Source organism: Hemibagrus wyckioides, linkage group LG06, assembly GCF_019097595.1.
Source record: "Hemibagrus wyckioides isolate EC202008001 linkage group LG06, SWU_Hwy_1.0, whole genome shotgun sequence".
Lineage (NCBI taxonomy): Eukaryota > Metazoa > Chordata > Actinopteri > Siluriformes > Bagridae > Hemibagrus > Hemibagrus wyckioides.
In genome coordinates this window covers 16,525,476-16,551,851 of record NC_080715.1, presented here as the reverse complement: position 1 = coordinate 16,551,851, position 26,376 = coordinate 16,525,476, and the positions used below count along the sequence as shown (strand labels likewise).

Sequence of the window (26,376 nt, the reverse complement as noted above, 5' to 3'; positions counted from 1 at the left end):
GAGAGAGAGAGAGAGAGAGAAATTTAAAGACTACCTCTGAAACATCACTTGTCCTGCCAGGCTTTGATCTCCCCACCACAATTACACTAACATCCAAACGAGCATCCAGTCGCCACACCAACAGACTTCAAACATGCACATGTACACATTCTCACACACATGCCCTTTACTGTACTACCACCACACACACACACACACACACACACACACACACACACACAAGAGGAGTGTCTCCAGCAGAGAGAAGGAGAATGAAAGGCAGCTGTATTGGTTCTCTGATCCCTGCTTTAATGAATTTCTGTATATATACTGTATGTGTGTGTGTGTGTGTGTGTAATTCCTCATTGGAGCAGGGGGTCAGTGGGGTGTGTTGTGGTAAATTGATGCACTAGTGAATGTTTAGAGCTGCAGTACGAGTGGTGTTTCAACGCCAAACCCGAAGATTTCAACACCAAACCCCTGACTTCCTGTCTTGCCCTTATGGTCTGCATCATAAGAAACTGAAATTAGGGAGCATCTTTAACTGAAGAGCAGTTTAAAATATGAGATGAGATCAGATGAGATCAGATGAGACAGGTACATGTACAATACCATCCCCCAACAGAGTAATCATAATAATTCTATTCGTTTCTATACAATGCACCTTCAACAAATGAGCAACGCAACAACAAAGCCTGTTGTAAATCGTTTTATTGACTGCTTTTAACAGGTTTATTTTTACTACAACATTTTCAAATGACAATTATTTACAACTCTCTACACAATTATAAAAATTGAGAAAAGAATATTCTTTTTTTTTTTTTTTTTTTTTTTTTTTTACAAAAATTATCTCAGCTCCATTCAACTCAGATTCATGGCTACAAACCCTTAAGCAAGCAATTGACCAAGCGTCTGAGGGAGGGAAAGACTTCCTCTATCATTTTATTACATGATGCAAGATTCTGTCATCCCGAAGGTCACATGCCGGAGTAATATCTTCTTCTTTTTGAGTTGGAGTAGAAAATATATCACAGTCTACTTTGTGCCCAGTGCAGGAGATGTGTAATAATCACCCTGGTAGTGGTGTTAAAGAAGGTCTTCCACAGTCTGTGCTCAACACACAGGAAAAATCTATTAAGATTTTTTTCTCAGTCTCAGTCACAAATCTGAGTTGTAACCCAAAGCTATATACAGATTTAGACATGACAAAAAATGCTTCCGGTGAATTCCAAATGCGCTGCTAAAGGTGTGTATGACTCTCTGTGTCTCTGTCAGTCTTCTTCACATTAAAGTCTTGAATTATAATTCATCTTGTTTGCTCTGCATGTTCATTCTTTATGTCATCATGTCTACTGTGAGAGAGAAAGAGAGAGGTTCAGGTAGGGCTGGCGACGGCCAAATGGCAGCATGGCGTCTGTAAGGCAGACTGTCTCCATTAGTGAGCTTGAGAGCTGCATTTATTGTCCAATTAGAGACAGGCTGATCTACCTGTAATCACCTGGTACAGGTGTGAGCGTCGCTCTGCTGCTTCGGCCATGGGAAGCCACTCATTGGCTGTCAAAGCTCAGTGCTTTGATCTCAGCATTGTTCCAACAAGATCGCCTCGGGCCACTCCGGCTCCAAGACGCACTCATGTGCTCTAAATGCTAAAGGAAGAGATTTATTGCCCGTCATACAACTTGAAGCACACAGACTCGCAAATATGCACATGCACGCTACATGGAGGAGAAGCCTTTTCATTGGTGACTGATCATCTAGCAGTCATGAATCACCTGATTTATGTTGCGGTGGATGGCAGAGACAGAGAGGCTCTGAGGAGTGGCGTGAGGAGTCATACGGAAACAACTTCCTGCGTTTGACATTACTAACAAGCTGCTCACTTGTAAACAGAAAGAGCAGAGACGTTTAGTCACTAACTACAGAGGGGACTAAAAGCATGGGTAACTAATTTATGTTAAAATATTACAAAACATTTTGAAAAAGGTTTTAATGTTTTTTTTAAATAAAAAATTAAATATTATTAGGACATTTTGGGGGGTTGGAAACAGAAAGGCTTCTTATTTTCAGTGTGTTACACAGAAAACAGAATGAATTGGTTGATAACCAGGAGTTGAATGGTGACATCTTTTATTAATGTGAGCTAGGACTGTGTGTGTTACTCTCTGAAGGAAAAAAATATGATGTCAAATTTAAATATTCAGATAATATTTCTGCCTCAATTTAAAGCTATGCATCCTTGAATCATAAGGACCATTTAAGTAAAAATGCATGATTTTATTCTATTTATAAATTATATATATATAAACGTTTTTAATAAATCCCTGAATATCAGTTGAGATATTGGTGGACATTCAGAACATAGAGTTCTGAACTCAGTAGTCTCACAACCTGTTTATGTACGTTGTGTGTGTGTGTGTGTTTTGGTGACATCGGAATAAACTGGACCATTTACACTAGAAGAACACCATAAAACCGGGAGACACTGTGGCGGCACATAATTCTGTATGAAGTCATTATTAAAGGAAGTGAAGTCGTTTCCTGCTGGTGATGAGACACAGATGAGCCAATCACAGGTAGGTATATAGTTATAAGCATCTGATAGACATCATGCCAGTGGAGTGAAAGTCTGTGCAAGTCCAAGCGTCAACTGTGAACTAAAATGGAAAATGTTATGTTTATCTTCAGGTTCATGTATAATGCTTTTTATAACAAATCTATAACATGGTATTATGTGTGGTATTTTCTGCCGAATGTGTCCGATACCTGTGAAGAAAAAGAAGACACACTAAGACACAGCGATGTATCCGTAATGGTTAAATATTGTGCAACAGCAAAAAAAAAATTGTGGAAGAATTTCTCACCCATAAGGAATGAGACACCAGTCACTCAGAAACTGCATAAAAATTAAAAACAAAATATTTCAGCCTTGAAGAGATGCCTTTCCGAGCTGTCAGAATACTTCAAAAAGGCATTTCCTTTGAGTAATTGGCATTTACCATGTGATTTCAGTTACCATGTTGACTTCCAGTCTACAAATATTTATTTTGTATGGTCTTTGATATCATAAGAAAATTAGACATTTTAATGGGGATAGGAAACATGTGGCTACAGAACTATAATGAAGTACAGAATATTGGGTAGGGATGGCTCAGTGCGGTGAGATGGAGTCACCCATAATGCAACTAAACAAGGGAAACGCTATAATATGTGGTACAGCTTCAGGCTTTTCATAGCTCTACTATAATACAGTGACATTAAGCTAACGAGAGCAGTGAGCGAATGCATGTATGTACCACCTTATTTTTCAAAAGTTAAACTATTTCTGTACTTCCATACATTTATTTTAAATAAATGACCCACAGAGGTAAAAACATGAATTAATAACTACATTATTTCATATAATGATGTGGTATAATGATAGAATGTGAGCAGCAGTACTGATTTTTTATGAGGTGAGATGCCGGGCTCGGGTAGTTTGTGTAAGCAAATCGTGATGTGTGTTGAGCTACAAGCGTTTAGATCTATTATAGACATAGAGAAGAGCTGTTTTCAAAAATGAGGATTTTTCAAACCCTCAACCAAACAGCCCCCCCCCTCCCTTTGAGGGTCACGCTGGGAGAAAAATCGAAGCCATGCCAAAAGAAAATGTTGTGTCGGCTCGGCAGGAGTGCCTATAAACTCTTCAGATCAGTATCAACACAGATGTCATTAGTTTGCTCAAAAATAATACAGAAAATATCCCTAAAAGCACACCATGCACTTGAGCTGGTGATTTGCAGCACAGAGGCTTTGCTGCAAACTAGAGATTTTACTTCAAGCACCAATGATATGACAGGACACAGGACCATGAATAGATTTAAGTGAAGATTAAAGGCCTACCTCTGTTTCTGTTCTGCTGGGGACAGTGACGAACATGTTCCTTTTCATCCGAAGGCCGGTGCTTGATTCTGCACATTATGTCCTGTTTGGGATTAGAGGTGAATGAAGAAGCAGCCATTAAAGAAGATGAAACAGAATATAAAAACAGCAGGATCCTGGGTAATTATTTCCTAAATGCACGGCATGCTGATGCAGTGCTGAACAATGCTGCTCACTTGGCTGTGTATAACACAGAGGGGCCAGGAGCATAACAGGAATGACACACACACACACACAACAAAATACACATGTACATAAACAGCTAATGCACTTGTGTGTACATATATACACAAGCCCAAGGCGAAAGGAGAGAGAGAGAGAGAGAGAGAGAGGGAGGCAGACATTCTTATGCATTTGTTAAAATCAGTTCTACGTTCTATTATAGTTCTACACCTTCAACACATGTACTAACTCTCTTTAAATGTTAACTTGGTCTGAATAAGGGGCTTTGAATAAAAGGATTAAGGAGAACTGGAAGTTATTGTTAAGGCTTCAGTTCCCCTCTGGTTCTCTGCAGTGTACTGTCAGACAGACTATATGCTACAGTAAGGTATTAATTAGCAGTCCTGTAGAAGCAGGTCTCAGTCCTACACAGTGCTGCTCAGAGCTGTTGTGGGTTAAGGCTACAGGCATATGTGAGCTGTGAAAGGCTCTGGAAGCAGGAATGGGTGGGAAATAGGGGAGGGAGCCAGTTATAAAATTTGCAATAAAGAAATTGAGCCTATTATTGTTGATGCAGCTCTGCAGAAATTAGCGGAACACATTCTTTTTGTTCCTGTCAACTTAACCTCCCCCTTCGTAAAAAAAAGAGCCCTCCTCCAGCCCCTGAAACAGCCCTCTCCCTCCCTTCTTCCCCTCCTCCATCCTCCCCTTCTCCCCTCAGCCCTTCCCTGCACTTCACAATCCCTTGCTCCTTTTGAAATGAAGAGGAAAGGAAGGCTGCTGCCGCCTCAATTACACAAAGGCTCAGTGATCCCCGGCTGGCTGCATTCACTCTCCCCTCAGCCCTCTCTGCAGGAATTCTAAAAGACTTTTAGCCACGTGGGCCGAACATGGGCCACCCTCTCTCTCTCTCTCTCTCTCTCTCTCCCTCTGTCTCCCATGCTCGGCCCGTCTGTCTCTCACTTTCTCACTGCAAACTAGCTCCCTCTCAGTCTTTTCTATTGCTCTCTCTCTCTCCTCTCTCTCTCTCTCTCTCTCTCCCTCTCAGAGAAATTAATCATGTGTGAAATGGAAACAGCAAACTGGCGGTGACACAGGCTGAACCCGTGCCAGGTTGCGCTCATCAGCTAGCCGACACAGTGCAGCACCGCTCCGCTAGGCAGGTGTTAATAAAAGACACACATCCTCTCACACGCATACACTGATGAACAAACACACAAACCCGCTCACGTGCAACCAGGAAGTTGGGAATTCTGAAGGGATTTAAGATGTTTTATTGTTTGGATTGGACTGAGCCTTTACCTCTCAGTGGACAGCAGCTCTGAAACAAGCATTTTCTTGTGGTTTTCTTTATTTTATTTCTCCCTCCATGTTATCTCTAATGGACCGGCGTGACCAACACAAATACCCTCTAATTTGACTTTGAATACAGAAGCTTTGTATGGTGCTGTAATTGGACATATTAAAATAAATAGCTGTGAATGCATTATCAGCACATTCAGGTCAATAATTAACGAATCTGCTCACGCCTCATCGCACACAATCAGCTCTGACACTGGGCATGTCACACTTTTCAATCAACTTAACAGAGGCTTTGGCTGCTGTGAAACTGTATACACACATAGATCATGCACTAATACATTAATTATAGATGTGCACATCTGTCCAGTAGGAAAAGTTGCTGAAATATGGCAAAAATAAGTTGCATACACTGAGATCATCATTTATGAACACTCCCAAGATTAGCAAGTATTGATGAAGCTTCTTAACATTATAGAAAGCTGTGCAAAGCCTATAGAAGAAGTAATGCATAGAGTTTGAAGATTATATAGAGGAAACAGTATGAAAGATGTTCTCTGTTGCAGGCTTTTTCATTTCTTCCTAGATGCCAGTCAGCTGAATGTACTAAATCTCTCTTTCACTCTTTAAGAAATTAATCACTCCTACTCCCCCTTTCCTCCTGAACTGCCTTTGATAGGCTCTTTTCTTCAGCATCTAAAAGAGGCCCTTCCATAGATTTCTATTGGCACCAAGCACATACAACATTCGGCAAGAAGTAATGTAGATCATTTTTATTCATTGCCTCAAATTGTCTGCAATTATGTGCGTCAGTGGCCACCTGCTTGTCCTGAATGGCGTCGGGTCTGGCGGAGTTTGTGTGTGTGTGTGTGTGCGTGCATGTGTGCGAGTGCTTATGTGTGTGCGTGTGTGTGAGGAAGATTACACTAACAGGGGCCATGCAGGGCCCCCAGTCGCAGGTGAAATGGCCTTCTTGTTAGGATAATGAGCGGTCAGGGTTTGCGTGTGCCCGGCCTCAAATGGGGTGGCTGAAAAGCAGGATTAGCCCTCCCAGCCCCCACTCGCACACGCTTGCTACTACTGTCTACAAACGGGGTCACAGCAGACGCTGCCCTCAACATGGCCAACACACGACCTAACACAGGCTGGGGTTTTTATCTCTGCATTTAAAGATGCGAGAGACAAACCGGCTGAACACAAACAGACTAAGACGCAGACACACACCTGGAGGAGCTTGTACTGCTTCATTACACACACAACGTCTGTACTACAGTCACAATGACACACACAATTGGGTATAAAAAAAAACAAAACACCATGCTGTAGAGTGTGAGAAATGAAGGAAGGAAGGAAGGAAGGAATAGAAAGAAGGGAGGAAGGAAGAAATGAAAGAAAGAAAGAAAGAAAGAAAGAAAGAAAGAAAGAAAGAAAGAAAGAAAGAAAGAAAGAAAGAATACATGCCAGTGATCTGATCTCTGCTGAAGAACATTCTAAACATTTACTGTATTAATATCTACTATGGGATTGTAGGTCACCCATTGAACAGCCCTTTCCCACAATGCCATGCTGTGTGCTGTGTGGGAGCTGCACTGAGCGTATGTAGTGCTATGATTTGAGTATTACTTCAGATGAAAAGCTGCTGGTGAAAACACTTTCATTAGTGCAGCGTGGTGACCCGGGTTCAGCTTCTGATTAAGTATCTCTCTATTAATGAATTCTGCAGCAGGAAACCCCCTGACCCTCCAGTACTTTTGCTCGCTACAAAAACAGAGAGAAATGGGCCAGGGGGAGGAGGAGTGCAGGGAGATGAGGAGAGAAGGAAATATATACATTTGTCAGATGAGAACTGTGCATGTTAGCAAAAGGATTTCAGAATATTACTCTTAAAAATTCTCAATCTGTCGTCTTTTCTGTGTATCATTTCTAAACATTTTCTCAACGTTGCTGCAACATTCTAGTTGCAGTAACTTTAACACTAATGCTTCCTGAATGTCATGTTTAGTATATCTGGATGATCTGTCTTACAGCAGATCATTCCACAGTGTTGATGGAATGTTATAATCTAACTTATCTTACAACCCCTCGATTAATTACTGAATATTCTAATAATGTTTTTATTATTAGAGCAATGTCTCTTTAATCAAATTTATTAGTTACACAAGGTTGAAGTAACAGGGTGTGAACCCACATGTTAAAACCAGTAAATCATTACAGAAAGCTACTCATATTGTGTTTTGATCACAGCCTTTGCCAATATGTGAATTTCATCACAGTTTGTCTACTTAATCTGAATTATTTATAGCATTAGGTCTGCAGGCAAACTAGCTGTTCTGAAATTTAGCTCTAGTTAACTAGCTTGCTAACTACCTAGAAGAATAAAGCTTTTACAAATGGAGGAAAGCTAGCCGATATCAGCTGTTATGTATCTCTGGAGATGTTACCTATGTAGAATTCAATTTAAAAGTAGACATTTAAATGTTTATTATATATTTTAGTATAGTATATTTTTTATAGATTTGATATATCTTTGCTGCTCTTTAGGTCCAGACTGATGTTGACTTATTGGTGACTAGACGGGATCATCTAACAAACATTACTAGTTTATTAAATATTATAATGACTCTTCCAAGGATGGCAAAGGAAAATCTTGGGGGCTAAACTGGGCCAATTAATCGTGTCTAATACTTTATTTTGCTCTAAAAAATTACAGTACACTGAGATTAGATGACGTTCATCTTCAACCAACATCCTTTTCTACCTTGTATACTACACATCCTCATCATAAATATAATACATTATAAATATAATAAATTACACAAATTATGTACATGGGTTTAAACTGGGATGTTTAGATGTGTCACATAGGTGCTTTATAATATACAGTTATAGAAGTGAAATGATGTCTAATCACACCCTCCGGTGTCACTCACATGAGGATGGGTTCCCTTTTGAGTCTAGTTCCTTTCAAGGTTTCTTCCTCTTGTCACCTCAGGGAGTTTTTCCTTGCCACCTTCTCCCCTGATAAATTTAAACTCATCATTAGGGATAAAATTACATTAAAATGATCTACCTGGATTTCCGTGAAGCTGCTTTATGTCAAGCTCCATTTTTAAAAGTGCTATACACGTAAAACTGATACAGATATGATTAATCACAAGACGTTCATTCGTATGCAGCCTGTAATGTAAACACAAAGTCATTTAATTGTACCACTTTTATCACCTCTATCTGAATTTTGTTCAATAGATTAACTGAGTAAATGGTAAAGTGTCCTAATCAGGGGAGTGATTAGATAATAGAGCTCTTAAACACTTAAGATCCAATTCTCTAGAGCTGTGTGCGAAAGCTACATGTGTTTGCATGTGCAAATAACAAACAGCAAGGGAACTGAGTCGCCTATGTTAGTGATTTTGTTAAAGGCCTTGGAGTCTGTTGTTGGGACTAATGAGTAATGATGGGAATTTTGGTTTCGTTCAGTGACTCAGATCATTTGTCTCATCTCAGAAATAAGAGTTGACAATTTCGGCTTTCAAATGGCTCACTGTATTTTTTTTGTTTTCTAAACCAGAAAATTGTTTGTAATATTTTGATCGGTGATTGTTCATCTTATAAAAAAGAAAAGGGTAATGAAACCAATAAAAACAAACAGCTCAAATTTAGAAAATAGGTTTCCCTGGAGGAATTTGATTAGACTAAGCTCTGAAAGAGTAATAGCATTGCCTTCATCTGCGGAAAAGAGACAGAATATGTGAATCGGTCCAGCTCAGTAGAGCCAAAGTGTTCTCAGCCATTGGATCACTACTAATGAATTAGTTGATAGGCAAAATTTTGCTGTTGTCCTAACTCGTTTGGCCTTGAAATGTGCATTGGATCTATACTTTATAAGACATCAAGTATCAAATCAACATATCTAATAACTTGCTTATTTTAATATATGTACGATTCTTTATAATTGATAATGTTAAGACAGACATTAAAGTAAAAATTAAATAAAATGTCAACTAGCAAATTTGCCACTGAAGAGGAGCCACCTCTAATTCTGCTACAAAGCAGTAAGCTATATATCAGACCCCTGCATTACAAAACACACTTTCACCTTTGTGAAATGTACCGAATCCAATTCATTTATATCCACAAACATTTCAGCTTTTACTTTCATTAAGCATTAAATATCACTTAAAGTAAAATATGAGAGACCTGTTGCTGAGATATAAAACTTTGCAGTAAAACTCATTATATTTCATACTGATGTTCAGATTAACATTTCAGAGTTGAAAGAAATGAGCCAGTATGTATGGCATGTGCTTTTTCCTTCATCACATCTGTTCCTTACTTTCCTTCTGGCAGTTTAACTGTGACTTCAGTAGAACTTGTTACCTACTATATATCAATCATTCATCACAGGAGCCATGATAATGTTGGCAAACAAGTTTCAGCAATGTTTCATTGAGAAACTCTTGATGATTCATGCTATGGCTATATAACTAAACACGACAGAGAATCAGAATAGAGTCGACTTAAACGTATTGATCCTGAGCTATTTACGAAAATATATTTGAAAAAGCAAATGCATATTGAAATGTGTTGGACATTGCATTGCACTGGAAAATGTAGTTTGTTCCATCTAATAATTCAGGATTTCAGTCAATGCCCAAGAAAAAATAAGCCCACTAATCTTTATGCCTATTTTTCACACACATACCAACATACACTTTCTCACATGCAGTACACCATAATAATAATAATAATAATAATAATAATAATAATAATAATAATAATAATAATAATAGTAGTAGTAGTAGTAGTAGTAGTAGTAGTAGTAGTAGTAGTAGTAGTATTGTAGTATTAAAACATTATTGCAAATTCAGTTTTGGATTAAAGTGCTCATTCATGAAACCACAAGTAGCACCCAAGTAGTGAGTCATGGCTTGGAAAAAAATTCTTCACTGCATGTCTATTTCACATTTCTCTCAGATCCAAAAACCAACACAAAATAACCTCTTCTCAATTGCGATATCATGAAACAGAAAACCTTTAACATCAATAATGAAACACATACAGTATATGAAACACATACAATCTACAGCACTGAATTCATGTCAAAGTGCCCTGTTCCTCATTTATGTCATCCAAGGCTGAGCTGTCTGGAAGGAGCTGTCATCAGGCTCTTGGTTGTCCTGCTGAAATGACGTTATCCAATTATTCGGTGCCTAATCAGCCTGTTTTGGTTGCTCTCGTCTCTCTGAGGTACTCCACAGTATAAACAGTTCACTTACTGCACACAGAAAGGGGCTAATCAAGGGAATTATTGTTTTGCTGCTCCAATTTGCCAGCTACGAGTTCGGCACTGATTGGGATGAAAATGTGCTATTGTGTGCCCTGTTCATGCTTGAACTTCAAGTGAAAATAATGCTATGTGAATCACTCCTGGATGATAAGAGACATATGAATTAAGAAGAATAACACAGAATTCAAGTTGCATTGTATTATTGTTGTTTTTTTTTCTGTGGAGAATTGTATTTTTTGCAAGTAATAATTCAAGCAAAGCTTAAGACTAATGGGGCATGTGCACTGAGAAAAAGGGGAAAAAATCAGAAACATATTCAAGATTTCAAAATGGATACAAACAGGAAATAAACAAGAGGCAGGAAGCACACTTCTGAGAACACATCTGTGACACAAACATTCTGGCTTATCCAAGAATAAGCAGGGGGTCCTTTACAGGGATGTAGACAATGATGGAAATACGCCTTGAGCATTAGATCCGATACACAACCAGGACTCCAGCATCTCTCCTCTGCAAGTGTGAGAAGAGATGTACATGTGGAGTAACTGGAAATAGTTACTTAGAACCTTAAATAGTTACTAGTATTTTATTACCTGGACTGAAAAAATTTTTGGCCAGTTACTGGCAAGTTATTGGACACCAATTTTATTTCTACTAATAGAGAGACAAACTTTCTCACTCTCTCCTGAAAAAGTACACTAGAGTTGATCAGTTTGCTCCTTCTACCACTCTAAATGCAGACTTCCTCGATGCATCAGAACCAATCACTCCCATGCACAGAAATCCATGAAACGATGGACTGGAACCCAATGACTCATTGGAAAAGCATGGACAAGTGTATCAAAGTGCTCTGGGCATACTCAGCTCAGGAAAGACACTTACTCCAGTCGCCTTATCTGTGTGCTCAGCTATAGCTTTAGACACCAAGCAATTTCCACTTTGATTGTCTAGACTGACAAGACATCCACTTAATCCATGAATGTGTTCCAGATTTGGGACACAGTAATATTCCCTGTCCAAAACAATCAGCATTAGAATAATAAAGAGTGAAAATGGACACTCTTAAGAAAAAAAAGAGAAGGAGAGAGCTTTTAGAGGATTTGTCCTGTTCCAAACCAATGAAATAATTTAGGTGGAAATTTTTAAAGCATCTCTGACATCATGGACACAAAGATGCAAGAGAGAGAGAGAGAGAGAGAGAGAGAGAGAGATTGAGTGAAAATGAGATATTAATTATTAAAAAAAAGGGATAAGACAGTCTTCGTTTAAACATGGCTAATATTATGCTAAGACACTGAAAGCTCTATGGAAAATGCACCAAGAGATAGCCGATGAAAGATTGGGAGCAGTCCCTGTTCCTCCCGGTGGTAAGAGGTTTCCTTGGTACACACTGTGTGACCGGTATTGTTACACAAGAAATAATTATGGTTGGTGTGAACCCAAGTGATAAGTCTGTGAAGGTTTTTCATTTGGGCCTGACCATTGGTCTGATGCTGCATCATTTTCTACCAGAGAACTGGAATTACAATACAGGTGGATGGAATCTCTGAGAATTCAGGGATACTGAGCGTTATCTAGAAAGCCTATGAAAAGCTGTCAGCCTTAGGATGTTTTCACACTTGCACCTTTTTCTGGAAGCGAGGCCATTTCGCACCATTTGGCTGTGTGTGGTCAAGTGTGAAAGCTGTTTTTGAACATGGGTGCAGTCCTGGGAACTGAGCTTGAAAACTGTGGTCTAGGGTTTGCTTCAAGTGAGCTCAGGTGTGGAACAGACCATGTCTGAAAGAGATCTGGGCCAGGAAGCAAATACCACGGTGAGGAAGTCATGCCTTCTCAATATTTGGAGTAAAGATGGTATTTGTACACAATACTCACTCTTCAACCCTTGAAAAAATACAAATATAGCAGATGTGACAAGTAAAATTTCTCTGTGTGAAAGCAAACCTACAGTGATGATGACCTGCTGCTAACGAGCTGGAAATATAAGAAGAATCCCTTACGACTTAATAAAATTTAATATAATTAACTTTAATAAAATTAATTGTTCTCCTGGTTTCTTTATTCATTATTTTAATTAATGTTGATAGAATTAATATATTATTTAGTTTTGTTACTTGATCTCTTAGCTAGTGAACTTAATGGAAGCATAATGAAACTTTTGATTGCCACCGTAAAAGGTTTAATTCCAGCGCTGATAGTTTTATTTAAAACAATACACAGTGTATCTGTCTGAAATCTTCATCTAAGAGAAATTGAAGTGACTTAATGGTAATCCAGTCATATTCTTTTATATGTACACACATACTGATCGCCAATAATATTGTGATTATTGTGCTGCTGGCTTAAACTCTTACAAAAAAAGAAGAAGAAAAAAACTGTAGTGTTGTGTCTCAAATTATATTACTGACAAAGACCACTTCATAGATCTAGTATTACGTGGAAAGAAAAGAGCATGACGAAACTGCTAGCATCTTCAGCACCTGACCTGATTCAGTTAAAGCAGCTTTCTTCTGAAGTCCCAGCTCAATGCATGATACTGAAACAGCAGGGTGAACTGATCAAATAGCCATGTCTCCTGATCCTGATTTTCTAAGTAAAAGCTCTAGCAGATAGCAAAGACACGTTCAACAAACGTTAGCTTTGTTTGTAGGCTGTATGTGGCAATATTTTAAATGGAGCAGCACTCAGTGGAGCAATTCCTAACATGACTTGCATACATCATTGCATTTTCTGGGAACAATGGATGATGTTTGGCTCACTTCCCTTGACAGTGCCTGTTTTGTAGAGTCTATGAAAGTTGAGGCAGTTACTGAGTCATGTATGTACAGCTTTAGATAGCTAGCAAAGTTGCTCCTGTTGCTTCCACTAAATGTGTCCTTTGCTTAAAAACAGAAAATCTATTACATACAAAGTCAGCCCCAGTATGTATGAATGCTGTTTTGTACTGAGAAATGAACAAACACACGGCACGAAAAATGACTGGACTTGAAACATCGACTTTTCATTTCAGACGTGCTTGTTACTAAATAAAGTTACACAACTGTTCAGATTTTTTAAACTGCAACAATTCTGAGTCATGCCCTTTTATCGTATATCTTACCAGACATCAGTTACAACATGTCAGGACCTTGTATTTCCTCAGGACATACAGAGATAGTAGGCAAAGAGGACACAGAAGCAAAGGGAAAATCCTTTAACAGCAGGACTGAATAGACCTCTGTAAAGACCGCTCTTACGAGGCTGCGGCGCCATGGCAAGCCACAAGTTAGACTGTAAAAGCAAGTAGGGGAGGTAGGGGGAGCTTCAGAAGTCAAGTCTATCTGGCACTTAACATTTTACTGCTGTGTATTAGTTACTGTATGTTTGGAAATCCCATTAGCAGGTGTGTCTTTACTGTTTGACCTAACAAAGGCCTTTATTTTTTAAAAGAGTCAGCCTGACTGGATCATTTCTCAATGAAAACAGTGCTGCTGGCAAGTGAGTGCAAGTACACCCACCCACACACCTCGCTCATGCATTCACATAGACTTTAATGCATGTGTGTAAACACACCCAAACACACTCACATTCACAAAGTGCTCTTAGCGATGCACATTTGTCTCTGTGCTGTAATGTGGACAGACGGTGAAACAGATATAATGACATGAAATAATTTATTTGATAAGTAGATCATTATATTGTACAAAGACCTGATCTGCTTGAACAGTTTATTTAATGGCTTTCAATTCATAATTTATTTGCTTATACTATACTGTATATACTGTATGGAATGAGAAAATATTAATTATTAAATCTTTCACATTCAATATTTTAAACATCATTAAAAATTTTGAGCCAAATAATAAAAATAAAGCATGCTATTTTACGAGGGGCAAAAAATGATAAACAACAAATTTACGACTGATGCAGAACATGTTCCTATCGTCTGTTTATGATGGCTAGAAGATCATGTGATCAACATCATTCACTCAAATTACAGTGTTCAGTGGCAGTCGACTTCCTTTGCAAGTATTCACACGTAAAAAAAGGAAGAGAACATCTATATCACTAGCATTCCTTGGCTTGCTTTTAAGAGGTTCTACACAAATACACGGCTGCAATTGCCTTGGTATTCACAGCCATAAAAGCTACTTTATGAGTCTGTCAGAAGAAGCAATTCAGCTGTGTCTTCAGAGCAGGAAAATAATCAGATAATACACAACTATAGTGGACTGGCTTTGCTTGTGCTGTAGTTACAGAAGTATTTAATACTGAAGCTAAAATGAATCGATATCATGCCACTTTGAAACCTTATGATCTAAAAAGAAAATTAGTTCAATTGAACTGTGTGTATATCATCCAGCATAATGCTAATCAATAACAAATCTTAACATTTATGACTACAGAATATCTCATCTATATTGCTGACAGGCACATTTCTATTTTTTAAAAAAAATACAAATTAATCTACAAAGATTTCCAAGGTCAATTTCTGTAATGTATAATGTAATTAACATAATATTATAATGGGGAAACAGTGGGAATTGGTTATACATTGATAGGGAACATAACCTTTCAAACTATACAGGCAAAGAATAGCTAGATCAAGACAGGCCTAGATTTCATTAGCTTTGAGAGACAATAATGGTTTTCATTCCTCTTTCATTCAAGCCCACTCTTTCTGTCATTTCTCCCAACCCCATGAGTCTGAGTGGAGTCTGATTGAAAGGAACCATCATATGCACATCACTGTTGCCCCACATCATTCAGAGAACAAACCGTTTTAGAACCTTAACTATAGCAGCAGCACTGATTGCTCAGGCACCGGCAATTTCCTAACCAACCACCACCTGAACAATGATGTGTTCAGCCCTCTTCTCCCCAGCCTTTCAGACGAGGAATCATTTCACAGTTTGGAACGAGATCTCCATAGCAACTCCTCTTTGAGGGGTTTAGAATCACCATCCAGTAATTCTATGATCATCAGCCACAGCCATTCCCAACCGTTCTTTTCAGAGCGGCCACAGAGGAGAAGAGTGAGGGGTGGGGGGGGTGGCGGTTGTTTGAGGGGGAGGAAGTGCTGAAATTCTACAGTCTATTTCAGGCAATTCATGTACACAGTCTCCATTAGAATTCAAAATATTTCGACCTTCAATCAAGCAGCGTTATGTGAAGCCGCTTCGATCTCCAGTCAAGACGAGCAAATGTTTTAGTCTAATCACCCAGGATGAGTGGAGGCAGACAGAGCCTACTCGATCGGAGGCGAATCAAAATGCTCTTTTTAAACACTGACTGTCTCAACACAAAGCACAAACACGCAGCGCTGGATTCGGACCCCCTCCTCTGTTTCTGTCTGTCTGCAAATGGATCCTAAAATACAGTAGATTTGCTCAGTGACTATAATCACATTTCACATTATGACTGCAGAGAGGGTAAATGCATCATTGTGTACTGTAAATTGGACAGATTTTCTATGCGGTTGTACATCTAACTCACTGTCCAAGGCCCCAAACTGCTCCCTGGCTAACAAAACTCTAAAACTAACGTCTGCGTCTACACGTGCTGTACAAAACAGATAAAATACCAAACCAACAGCATACTGTTCCCTCTTAATCTTTATTTACATTTAGCAACTTCTCCATAAAGCATTGGTTTAATATTGCACTCTGGGTGTTTCTTTTGTGCTACTTGACACATTATGCAAGACATGATTCTCTCTACAGTCTCTGGCACCTTGAAGTGTTTCAGAATGAAGCCAAGTGACAATTCACTTAGGTAGTCAAGTTGATGAGCACTCGATGAGACTAAAGTGAAAACTGGGATTACAGCTTGACAACACTTTACATGACACAGCAACACAGCACTTGTTAACCTTCATTGTAAACCACAATAAATAGTCTTTTTCACAATAAACAGACAACCACAGTATTGTTGCAAGCTACACAAAGAAATCTATGGAAACAGGCTGTAATCATGCAAGGGAACAAAAAAGTATGATAATATTTCGACAGCCACAATACAGAAAAAATATTGGAGCCACCTCTGACCGTCGTGCTACTCTGTGTAATTCAAGACATTGTGGTTATGCCTCCAACCAATGAGAAAGAAGCATCTGAATACAGCACAGTTTTTTTTATTTCCATTCCTTGAGTAAACATGGCAGGATTTGTCTGATTGTCCTGATTGTCCAACCGTATTTCTGCAGCTTTATTTGGGATATGCTGCTGTAAAATAACAACCTTGCTCTGTTAGACTATGCTATTTCGCAGCGACTATTCCACATGCTTCTTGCTCTGAATAGCCTCACACAGGTGCTGGTGTCACTAGCGATTAGTGAGTAGGAGGGTTTGGAGGAGCCAAGTATAACAGCAGTGGTTCAATTGATCAACCACATCCAGGCCATGTTAAAATGTGCTGTGCTGGGGCATTTTGGCTGCTGCAGATATTGAGCAAGAATAACAAGATGGGATAAAAAAAATTGTAAATGTGTACCAGACTGAGGCAACTGGGAATGGAGGAGAGGGTTTCGACCACTCAGACCAACAGAAAAGCAGGGGAATGGGACGAAGCTGCACTCCCCATCACTGGAAGGAAAACAAACAAATTAAGTGACTAGAAGAGAAGAGAAGAGAAGAGAAGAGAAGAGAAGAGAAGAGAAGAGAAGAGAAGAGAAGAGAAGAGAAGAGAAGAGAAGAGAAGAGAAGAGAAGAGATTAGCAGAATGTAATTGAGGAGAACAGAACAGAATAGAACATCAGAAAAGAGCAAAACAAAATAAAAATGGAATTTATTAAAATGGAATAAAATAGAATAGAATTTAATAGAATAGGAAGAACAGCAAAGAACGGAATAGAACAGCACTTTTCTGTTCGATTATATTTAAGAGATTTGTACTATTTTATTTTGTTTTTTTCTGTTCTGCTCTTTTTGATGAGCAGAACAGAAGAAAACAAATAGAATAAATAGAATAGAATAGAATAGATGATATGTAAGTTAAGACAAATGCCTTCTTTATCTGTATTGTGTACATATGTATCATTATACTGTATCACATCGCCTACAACTACACACACACACACACACACACAGGTTCAGTCATATTTGGGGAATCTATTCAGGAAACTTTCCCCTTCTGCAAGCTCTTAGGATATGAAGCATGCTGAGGCATCAGCTTTCAGCATCCCGTCTAATAGTTTTTGGAAGCTTCCACTGAAAGTAAATCCACTGTTTACACAGATTTTTCAAAGTCATTAGATGGTCGAAAAGAAAAACATAATATCGGTAAGACACTCTTGCAGGACTGTTGAGCAACCCAAGATTGTGTGACTTCAAACAGCTGAACGTGAAGCTGCAGATCTAGTTCGACTGCTGCCTGGCTTCAATCAGACTGCTGATCCGCTGGCTGTCTGTGAAAACATGGCCATACAGCCACCTAAAATAACCTGGAGTACTTTACAAAGACATACTGTTTGCCAGGCAACTTCAGCCCTTTCCAGTGCTATTATAATGATTTGATCATTAATTTATCAGCAATTCTCACAGGCAGTAAAGAGACGCAGGTGACAAATTCACTCATTCAGGACTATAGATTGCACGTTGCTTTTTAGCATCATAAAGAGAGCTCAAAATCAAAATCAATCAAGGAAAGAATTTTCTGGTTCATGTGACGCTGGTTTTACAAACCAATAAAAGCAAAACCCTATTGTGGCAGGAATTAATGCACTGCCAAAACACACAATTCACACAAGTGGAATTGAGCTATAAGTCATCTCTCTGTTCTTTGTAACGCACGCCACACATTTTGGCAAACATCTGAAGCAAGAAAATGCATGCTCCACTACCATGTAATCAGACAAAATAAAAGAAGTTCCCTGGATGTGGAAACATGTACCATCTGACACCGGATAAAACATTTCTATAATTACAAAACAAAGATAGAAATGGTTAATGGTTAAGTGGTGGTGCAACCACTTATTCTCAATGGAATCCACTTTAGGAAAACAATGGCAGGTCAAGACAGAGAGCTGTAAATTCATGAGAAAAAAAAAATCAGTTTTCTGTGCTGTTATTCAGGAGACGTGTTTATAATAGGACAACGGTGGTTTATTTAGATATCCATTCACCTTATAGCATCATGATATAGACACAAACCAAGAATATCCTGTGGCCACACACAGAGCAATCAAACGGGGAAAAAAAATCAAGTACATCCCTTCTGTGATTTGTTTCTTGGGTTTGGACAATCATTCAGCATGTCTGCCTCTACCAGTTCTAGTGCGTGTATATTACTCTAGGGAAAACAATCCCTTCTCGCCTGATCTCTATGTTACAAACAGCACCATAATGATGGGCTTCACCTGCAGCCAGGGAAAAACATGAAACAAATGCCCTTCCATACGATCCTACAACATATGGAAATGTCAGAGAGGCAGGGAGCCTCATCAAAGTCTGAGGAGACTTCAGGAGCCGCAGATGCCGTCTGTCACACAGAGCCAGGCGACTGTTGGAAAATGGCTTCGGACCTGCCGTGACACCCTCATTACTGTGTCCAGCATTAATCCTGGGTAGAGAGACCCAGAGAACAATGAGAATAAATGCTCGGTATTGTAACCCTGCCTGCTCTGCCTCACTCTCTGAACATTGTACAGCCACTAATCAGAGCTCTTCTCATGTAATGGGAAAGTCAATAGCTGCATACAATCAGTAAACAAATTCTGCTATTTTTAAAAAAGAGCCCTGGTCTCCATTTTAGAGCTGGCAATTTAAATTATTCTACCGTGTAACACCTTAATTGTGTAAGACAAAGAAGATGTCGAGAGTACAAAGGAGCTGGGAGTGGAGCAGGAGCTTCATGTAATTTCTGTGCTGCCATGCACAGATGACATGTGATAAGCATTCTGCTTTGCCAAGAGCTGTTTTGCTGATGCCAAATGACAGTTTGCAGTTAGTGGCCATAATAAGACACAGGCAAACTGTTTGTCTTTAACTTACTGCAAATGTCACTCCCTTAATGAAGATAAAAGAAATGCAGTTAGGAGCATATCAAGCACATGCCATATATAATTGTGTTCTTAGATCACTTTATCGGCAGCTAAACAATCGCTTTCGTTTTCAACATTCAAACTGAAATGCTTGCCTTTCAAAGATATTGATCTTTTCAAGTCACACTGTTGATCTGTTTCATTTGAGAATAGAATGTGCCATTGTGTGCTTGCAGACATTCAAATTTTCTTTATCTGAGCTATGTTAAATATCGAGGGTTTTTTTTTGTAAATCTACAAAAGAAGTGCTTGTATTATTATATTACTAGAAGTTTTGGGCAGAAAACAATAGAATGAAGCCAATCAACTGGAATTCAAATTTTGTTATCAAAAATAACTTGTGAAAAGTCTCATTGAGTCACACTGACTGAGTATGAAGCACCAACACTGAAATCAGTGATCTGTTCTCCTTGAAGTCAGGCGAGGAGCGAGTGGGGAAGAGGTAGAATCTCATCCCAACTAGACCTAGCAGATGCTCAAGGACATGACTCATCACTAAACTATAGCGTGACTGAGAGCCTTTACATGTCTCACACACCCTTTAACATGAACTCACACATATATATCACACAAAGATTACACAAAATGTCAAGTTACAAGTAAGCTGGCCCCTTAAAGTTTTAATAAACACTAATGGCAATTAAGCACACACTTGAAATCATTTTCTGAAGCCAGTAAGTGATGAGTATTCATGATAACACAAAGAAAATCTCATACTGGTTATATTCTGTCATTCTTAAAGGGTCTTAGGTTGTCTCTCTGAATAAAGCCTGTATGGAACCCTACATAATAATGTTTCTCTAACATCACAGGTTCCAAGTTGAACCCTTCTTGGAAGCTGGGAACTCTTAATCATCCAATGAACACTTGAGGAACTCTTGAGGAGCCTTTTTTTTCTTAAGCTGTATAGCATCTCTGGGCCAGTGATCAGCATTTAAACCGTATAAATACTTTGCAACTACTATGTGCAGTTTAGGTTGTGTAGTTTAGGACTAGTTAGACGTCTGTACAGAGATCTCACTTAACAAAGGGGTTAATGCGCATCATGGACAACTAAGACCTATACGCTAACCCTGCTTAAACTTCATTCCTCCTAACCAAGCCTAATCTTTATATCAATGCGGTATGAATCAACACACCTACACGTGTGCACTGCAGTTCAGGAGCACGCGCACATCCACCTTGTAACGCGTAAAGCTTGCATTACACCAATTTGTGCTGAAAAGGATGCTTAAAGCACATTTTCAGATGGGTGTATTTAATGACTTCATACTGCCATTTGAGGACATTAAAAAGGCATTGCGCAGTACATTAAATTAAATAAACTTCCGACAAATCCGCCAAATGTTGCATTTTATTTATCAGAATGTGCCAGATTTTCTCCGTTGTGTTAACGCACTAGCAAAGGTGTGAAGCAACAGTTTCTGTTGTTTGTAAACACTAAAGATTTCCCCTACATTTCCAGACTCGTGATCTGGTGCACACAGATGACGAAATCTATCATCATAGTAATCAAGCGTTTCATTAGAGCTGCGCATCGCGGTGAGGCCACTGTGAGCCAAAGCTGACTCAAAACGAGCACGCGCTTCATAGATTTAATTATTTACAGTATACAATTTTTTTTAATCGTCATGAAATTAAAATATTCAATGCAGATTCGTCAACAATAGGCTATGTAAAAGTGATTGTTCAGGTTTATGTTGTATTTCTCCTGCGCGTTAGGAGCAGGAACAAGCAGGTGGGTGTGAGGTGATGCACTAAAGGACCTGTGGATAACAAGGATTTAAGTTTGCACAGATTAGTTAATTATCCACAAATGCGCTTTTCCTCTTAAGGGTGGGGACACACCACTGCCAGCGGCAGCAGACCAAAAAAACATAGCCTGTGTGAAAACCCCCACCAGCTCGCATCTTCACACACACACACACACACACAGTAAGCGGAGCTAAAATGATCCAGATCTAGCGCGAGAACGGGACCTTTTGTAAGAGGCCACCTTAACGAATAGGTCCGGATTAATCATTTATCTTTAGCTGCTTAAAGCATTGACGGATGTGTACCGTCACTCAACCTCACCACAATAGATGCACAACGTTTTGTTCTTGCCAAATAAATCACCCGCATTGTTTAAGGTACATTGATCAGTGTAATGACTTGTAATAGGCTTCTAATTGGCGCAGAAATCTGCACGCCAGGTAGACCAGCTGACGGCTCTGGTGTTTCGGTTCTTTATAAAAAAAGAAGTATTTCAGTATTTAGCTATGAAAATACTACAGATAATAACACACATAACATGATATATATATTTATGATAAACAAATGAAAAGAAATGAATGAGTTAAAATACATGAAAAAATGTTATGCATGTTCGCAGCATTAACAATACATTAAATTAGTAGTGTTTAATTATTGTCTTTTTTATTTACATTGTTTTAAATCAACACTTTTGCAGATATCCCGAAATAAATAGCTTCTTCTTAAATAATAAATCATATAAGAAGAATAATTAATCTACATTATGTTCTCATGGCCCTGTTTAATTAATTACGTGTATACATCTAGATGCCGACAAATAAAACTCTACCAGATCATAATGAAATAGCATCGCCTTTGTCGAATGTTAGAAATTGATGGATAGAATTTACGAATGCATTCGTTTAGGAAATCTAGATTAAAATGATTGAATTTATTACAGACAAATAAAACAATCAAGTGTAATATAGAGTGCACGAGAGAAAGTTGTACATGCACAAGAGAGGGAGACTTTTCTTACCTGAAGCCAAATACGTTTATTTTTTTTTAACAGAAATTTAATGGCGTTAATTGTTTGCCTGTCAATTTACTATAATTGCAGAAATGAAGTAATTTTCGAGGCTCCGTCATGCGAATTTGAATAAACTTTTTAGATTCCCCTCTCCATAGGAGGGATTTAAAGCGAAGCGCTTTGGAGCAAATTGCGGCCGGTCTGCCTGGCACCGCTCAGCCTCTATAATGGAGCATTATTTGGCAATTTTGAATACTGTAATGCACAGCTTTCGGCGAGGCCATTTTCAAGAAAATTGCTTTAACTTTTAAAAGGATGATGATTCACTCTAAAGCAGGCCATTGTTAAATTATGCCATTACCCTTAAATGTTTTAACAAGTAAAAAAAACACACACATTGGTCTGATGCATTGATATTCATATAAAAGACAAAAAAGAAGCATCATTGAAAGGTAAAAAAAAATCATACGAATGATGTGATAATATACGTGTAATAAACAACACGGAAAATTCCTGAGATATGTGCGTAATAATTATTCTTCTATTTTGTCCCGATTATCAGTCATGCTAAATCTTTGCTCTTAATTCATTTTAGATTTTAATCAACAGCTAAAACTGTGTAAAGCGTTATTAAAATATATATATATAAATATATATATATATATATATGTGTGTCGGATTTAAAGTCGCATCCTGTAGGACACGCGCGCGCTGCTTTTCCAAAGGCATTTAAACGGAGCGCTGCTGTGGGCGCACGCGCGCATTTACCCGTACAACCACACACACACACACACACAACCCATGATCTTTCACACCTGTTGTGAGATTAGTAATTCCCCTCTGATTTCCTCCTCCAGGCTTGTCTTGAGGTGACTGCAAATTACAAAAAATGCGATCAGTGTACAATTATTTGGAGCCATCGAAAATATTGATGAAAAAGAAGAAAAAAATGTATACAAACTCAAACTAGTACCACATATAGAACTACTATGTAGCATAAGATGCAAGCAAACGTTTTTAGGAGATTCAGTTAAAATGCAGTAAACGAAATAGTGTGTGCAGACTGTACTTTTAAAAAAAGAAATAGAAATAAATGCATTTAAAATAGAAAATTTGTTGTCACCATAAATCTTTTCCTGTCATATAGCCTGAAGGCTGTCGCAGGCGAACGTCAGGAACGGCATTAAACATACCAAGACATGCACAAAAAAACAACAACAAATCAGTCGCTTACCACAGAGGACCGCAGGCTTATTATACACCAATATCAGCTCTACTCTATTATAAGTCGAGTGACTTGCCTTGATGGCCATATAGCCTACATATAAAAAAAACCCTTAAAAATACCAGATCGCTTGACGCCTGACAGTGGGATCGGTACCTCGGTTATTGATTGACATGCTACTTTAGTATTTCTGTCATGGACACGTCTCTTATTGGCTGAACTCGACTCGTCGTTTAAGTATCCGCTGCGCAGATTGGTCGAATGTCCCAGGCAGCTGTACTTCAAAGAAGGCGCTCTCTACAACTAGGTAGAGTGTGAAGCCTCAGCCAAGGGACGAGCGACCCGAGTGGAGACCTCAGCAAAACGCGTCCTGTCCGAATCAAACTGGAACATAATAACACCGTAGCCCTGAAAAGTTCACCATAGAATAAACACTGGTTATGGCTACTTCTATACTTGGGGTAAGTCGGCAATTTTCAATGGAAGCTTGCTTATGACCTTTTTTTCTTTGGACTTCTGTTTTCATTGCGCAACGCTGAGTTCCCTGTAACTTTATAGTGTTTTTGTTGTGTTTCGAATATTAGAAAAAAAATACCAGACAATTTATGTGAACTAATAAGCTTTTATTTGCACGTTAAATTAAATATTTTAAAATGCCTGCTGAAATTGTATTTATGCATTTTTAGCAGCTTTCCGATTTGTTTGATTAAACGTATTATATAAGAAAAGTTCTGCAAGTCTCCATGTGAAGCTAGATACTTTTCTCACTTCAGATTTCTTAAAACTTTCGCAAAGCAGTTATGTCGTTTCTTATACTTTTAAATATTATTGCATAGTTAGGAACAAAGTTTGCTTTTCTTTTTCAGGAAGAGCCGCGGTTCGGAACTACCCCTCTGGCTATGTTGGCTGCGACCTGTAATAAAATTGGCAACACAAGTCCTCTGACCACTTTACCCGACTCCAGCGCATTTTCCAAAGGGGGATTTCATCCGTGGAAAAGATCCTCGTCCAGCTGCAACTTGGGCTCCAGTTTGCCAGGATTCAGCGTGGCGACGAGCCGCAGCACCTCTGGACTAACAACCACGACGGGCACGAGCAATAGCGCGTTTTGCCTGGCGTCCACCTCGCCAACTTCATCCGCTTTCTCCACCGAGTACAGCAGCTTGTTTTCCAACTCGGCGAGCGTTACCTCGCAAGAATCCGGACAGTCGGCGTTCATTTCCAAAGTGCACACGTCTGCCGAGACGCTGTACCCTCGAGTGGGCATGGCACACCCGTACGAGTCGTGGTACAAGTCCGGCTTTCACTCCACGATCTCAGGCGAGGTGGCAAACGGCGCGTCCTCGTGGTGGGACGTGCACACAAACCCGGGCTCGTGGCTCGAGGTGCAAAATCCAGCTGGCACGCTGCAGAGCTCGCTGCATTCGGGCACGCCGCAGGCCATCCACTCCCAGCTCGGCGGCTACAACCCCGACTTCTCGAGCCTCACACACTCGGCTTTTAGTTCGACTGGCATCAGCCCAACGGCGTCCCACCTCCTGTCCACCAGCCAGCACCTGTTGACGCAGGACGGTTTCAAAACCGTCATCCCCACGTACACGGACACTTCGGCGGCCAATGCTATGATATCCGGTGCCAGTTCAGGAATAGGGAGCTCATCTAGATCCTCCAGGAGATACTCGGGCAGGGCGACGTGCGACTGCCCGAACTGCCAGGAGGCGGAAAGGCTCGGGCCTGCCGGTGCCAGTCTCCGCAGAAAAGGACTCCACAGTTGCCACATTCCAGGCTGTGGCAAAGTCTACGGCAAAACATCTCACCTCAAAGCGCACCTCAGGTGGCACACTGGAGAAAGGCCCTTCGTGTGCAACTGGCTTTTTTGCGGAAAACGCTTCACCAGATCTGACGAGCTCCAGAGGCATCTTCGCACCCACACAGGGGAGAAAAGATTTGCGTGCCCGGTGTGCAACAAGCGCTTTATGAGAAGCGACCATCTGAGCAAGCACATCAAAACGCATACGGCCGGAGGAGGGGGCAAAAAAGGCAGCGACAGTGACACCGACACAAGTAACCTGGAGACCCCCAGGTCCGAGTCGCCGGAACTGATTTTGGAGGGTGTAAACCCGAGGGTCTCGGTCAAAGAGCAGTCTCCTCATCACGAGTCCTGAGCGACCTGATCCCGCCAACTTGCGAATGACATTAAAATGCTATCGATACAAAAAAAACTTCTCTCCAAAAAAAAAAAACCCTGGTAGGTTATAATTAAAGGACAAAGACACGGGTCAGGAGTTGGATGAACTGTGTTGGTGACACTTTAAGCTTTTTTGAGATAGGAAAAATAAGGCTTGTATTAGGGCCTATTAATTGGGTGAAAGATTATAGGGAAAAAAGTGAATTGATTAGGCCTATTTCACGTTACAGGTCGATTGCTAAAATGTGTTGTGAAAGGCGATATCTTTTGATCGGTGCGCAGGAGAAAGTGAATCCAACTGAACACGGCTGGAAACGAGTTGAGATAACTGTGTAGATATATTGACAAAATGACATGATATTTTTCCCTGTAAATGTTCCTTATTACTGTTTCGTGGTGGATCCTGAAATTCAGGGAGTTTTCTTTACTTTCGACGCACTTTGTGGATGTCAGTATGTATGTAACACAGCTATTTAAAATTCAGTTACTCCTTTCTTTACCTTGCTAAAAAATATATAAATGTTTAATTGTAAAG

General features: G+C 39.5%; 1 protein-coding gene and 1 long non-coding RNA gene across 6 annotated transcripts; one reads left to right on the top strand and one right to left on the bottom strand.

Annotated features, from left to right (window-relative positions):
- Positions 1 to 715: 715 nt before the first annotated feature.
- Positions 716 to 24,743, bottom strand: LOC131353785 (uncharacterized). Of its 5 annotated transcripts, XR_009204671.1 has the most exons (8): positions 23,776 to 23,820; positions 23,552 to 23,583; positions 23,244 to 23,301; positions 3,859 to 3,940; positions 2,841 to 2,872; positions 1,752 to 2,742; positions 1,468 to 1,625; positions 716 to 1,331 (listed from the first exon to the last, which is right to left on the bottom strand). It is a non-coding gene; the product is annotated as an uncharacterized LOC131353785 (long non-coding RNA). The 5 variants fall into 5 exon arrangements; XR_009204672.1 differs by lacking the exons at positions 23,552 to 23,583; positions 23,776 to 23,820 and adding an exon at positions 24,608 to 24,743; XR_009204669.1 differs by lacking the exon at positions 23,552 to 23,583 and having other exon boundaries at positions 1,478 to 1,625; positions 23,663 to 23,818.
- Positions 23,952 to 26,376, top strand: sp9 (sp9 transcription factor). The gene is made up of 2 exons (XM_058390855.1): positions 23,952 to 24,114; positions 24,520 to 26,376. The coding sequence occupies exons 1-2, from the start codon at positions 24,094 to 24,096 to the stop codon at positions 25,816 to 25,818; spliced, it is 1,320 nt and encodes a 439-aa protein (XP_058246838.1). The 5' UTR covers positions 23,952 to 24,093; the 3' UTR covers positions 25,819 to 26,376.

Bases quoted from the DNA above. Each gene is read 5' to 3' on its own strand.
- sp9 (XM_058390855.1), top strand. From the start codon at position 24,094: ATGGCTACTTCTATACTTGGG. The intron at 24,115-24,519 runs GTAAGTCGGCAA...TTTCTTTTTCAG, and splicing joins TGGCTACTTCTATACTTGGG to GAAGAGCCGCGGTTCGGAAC.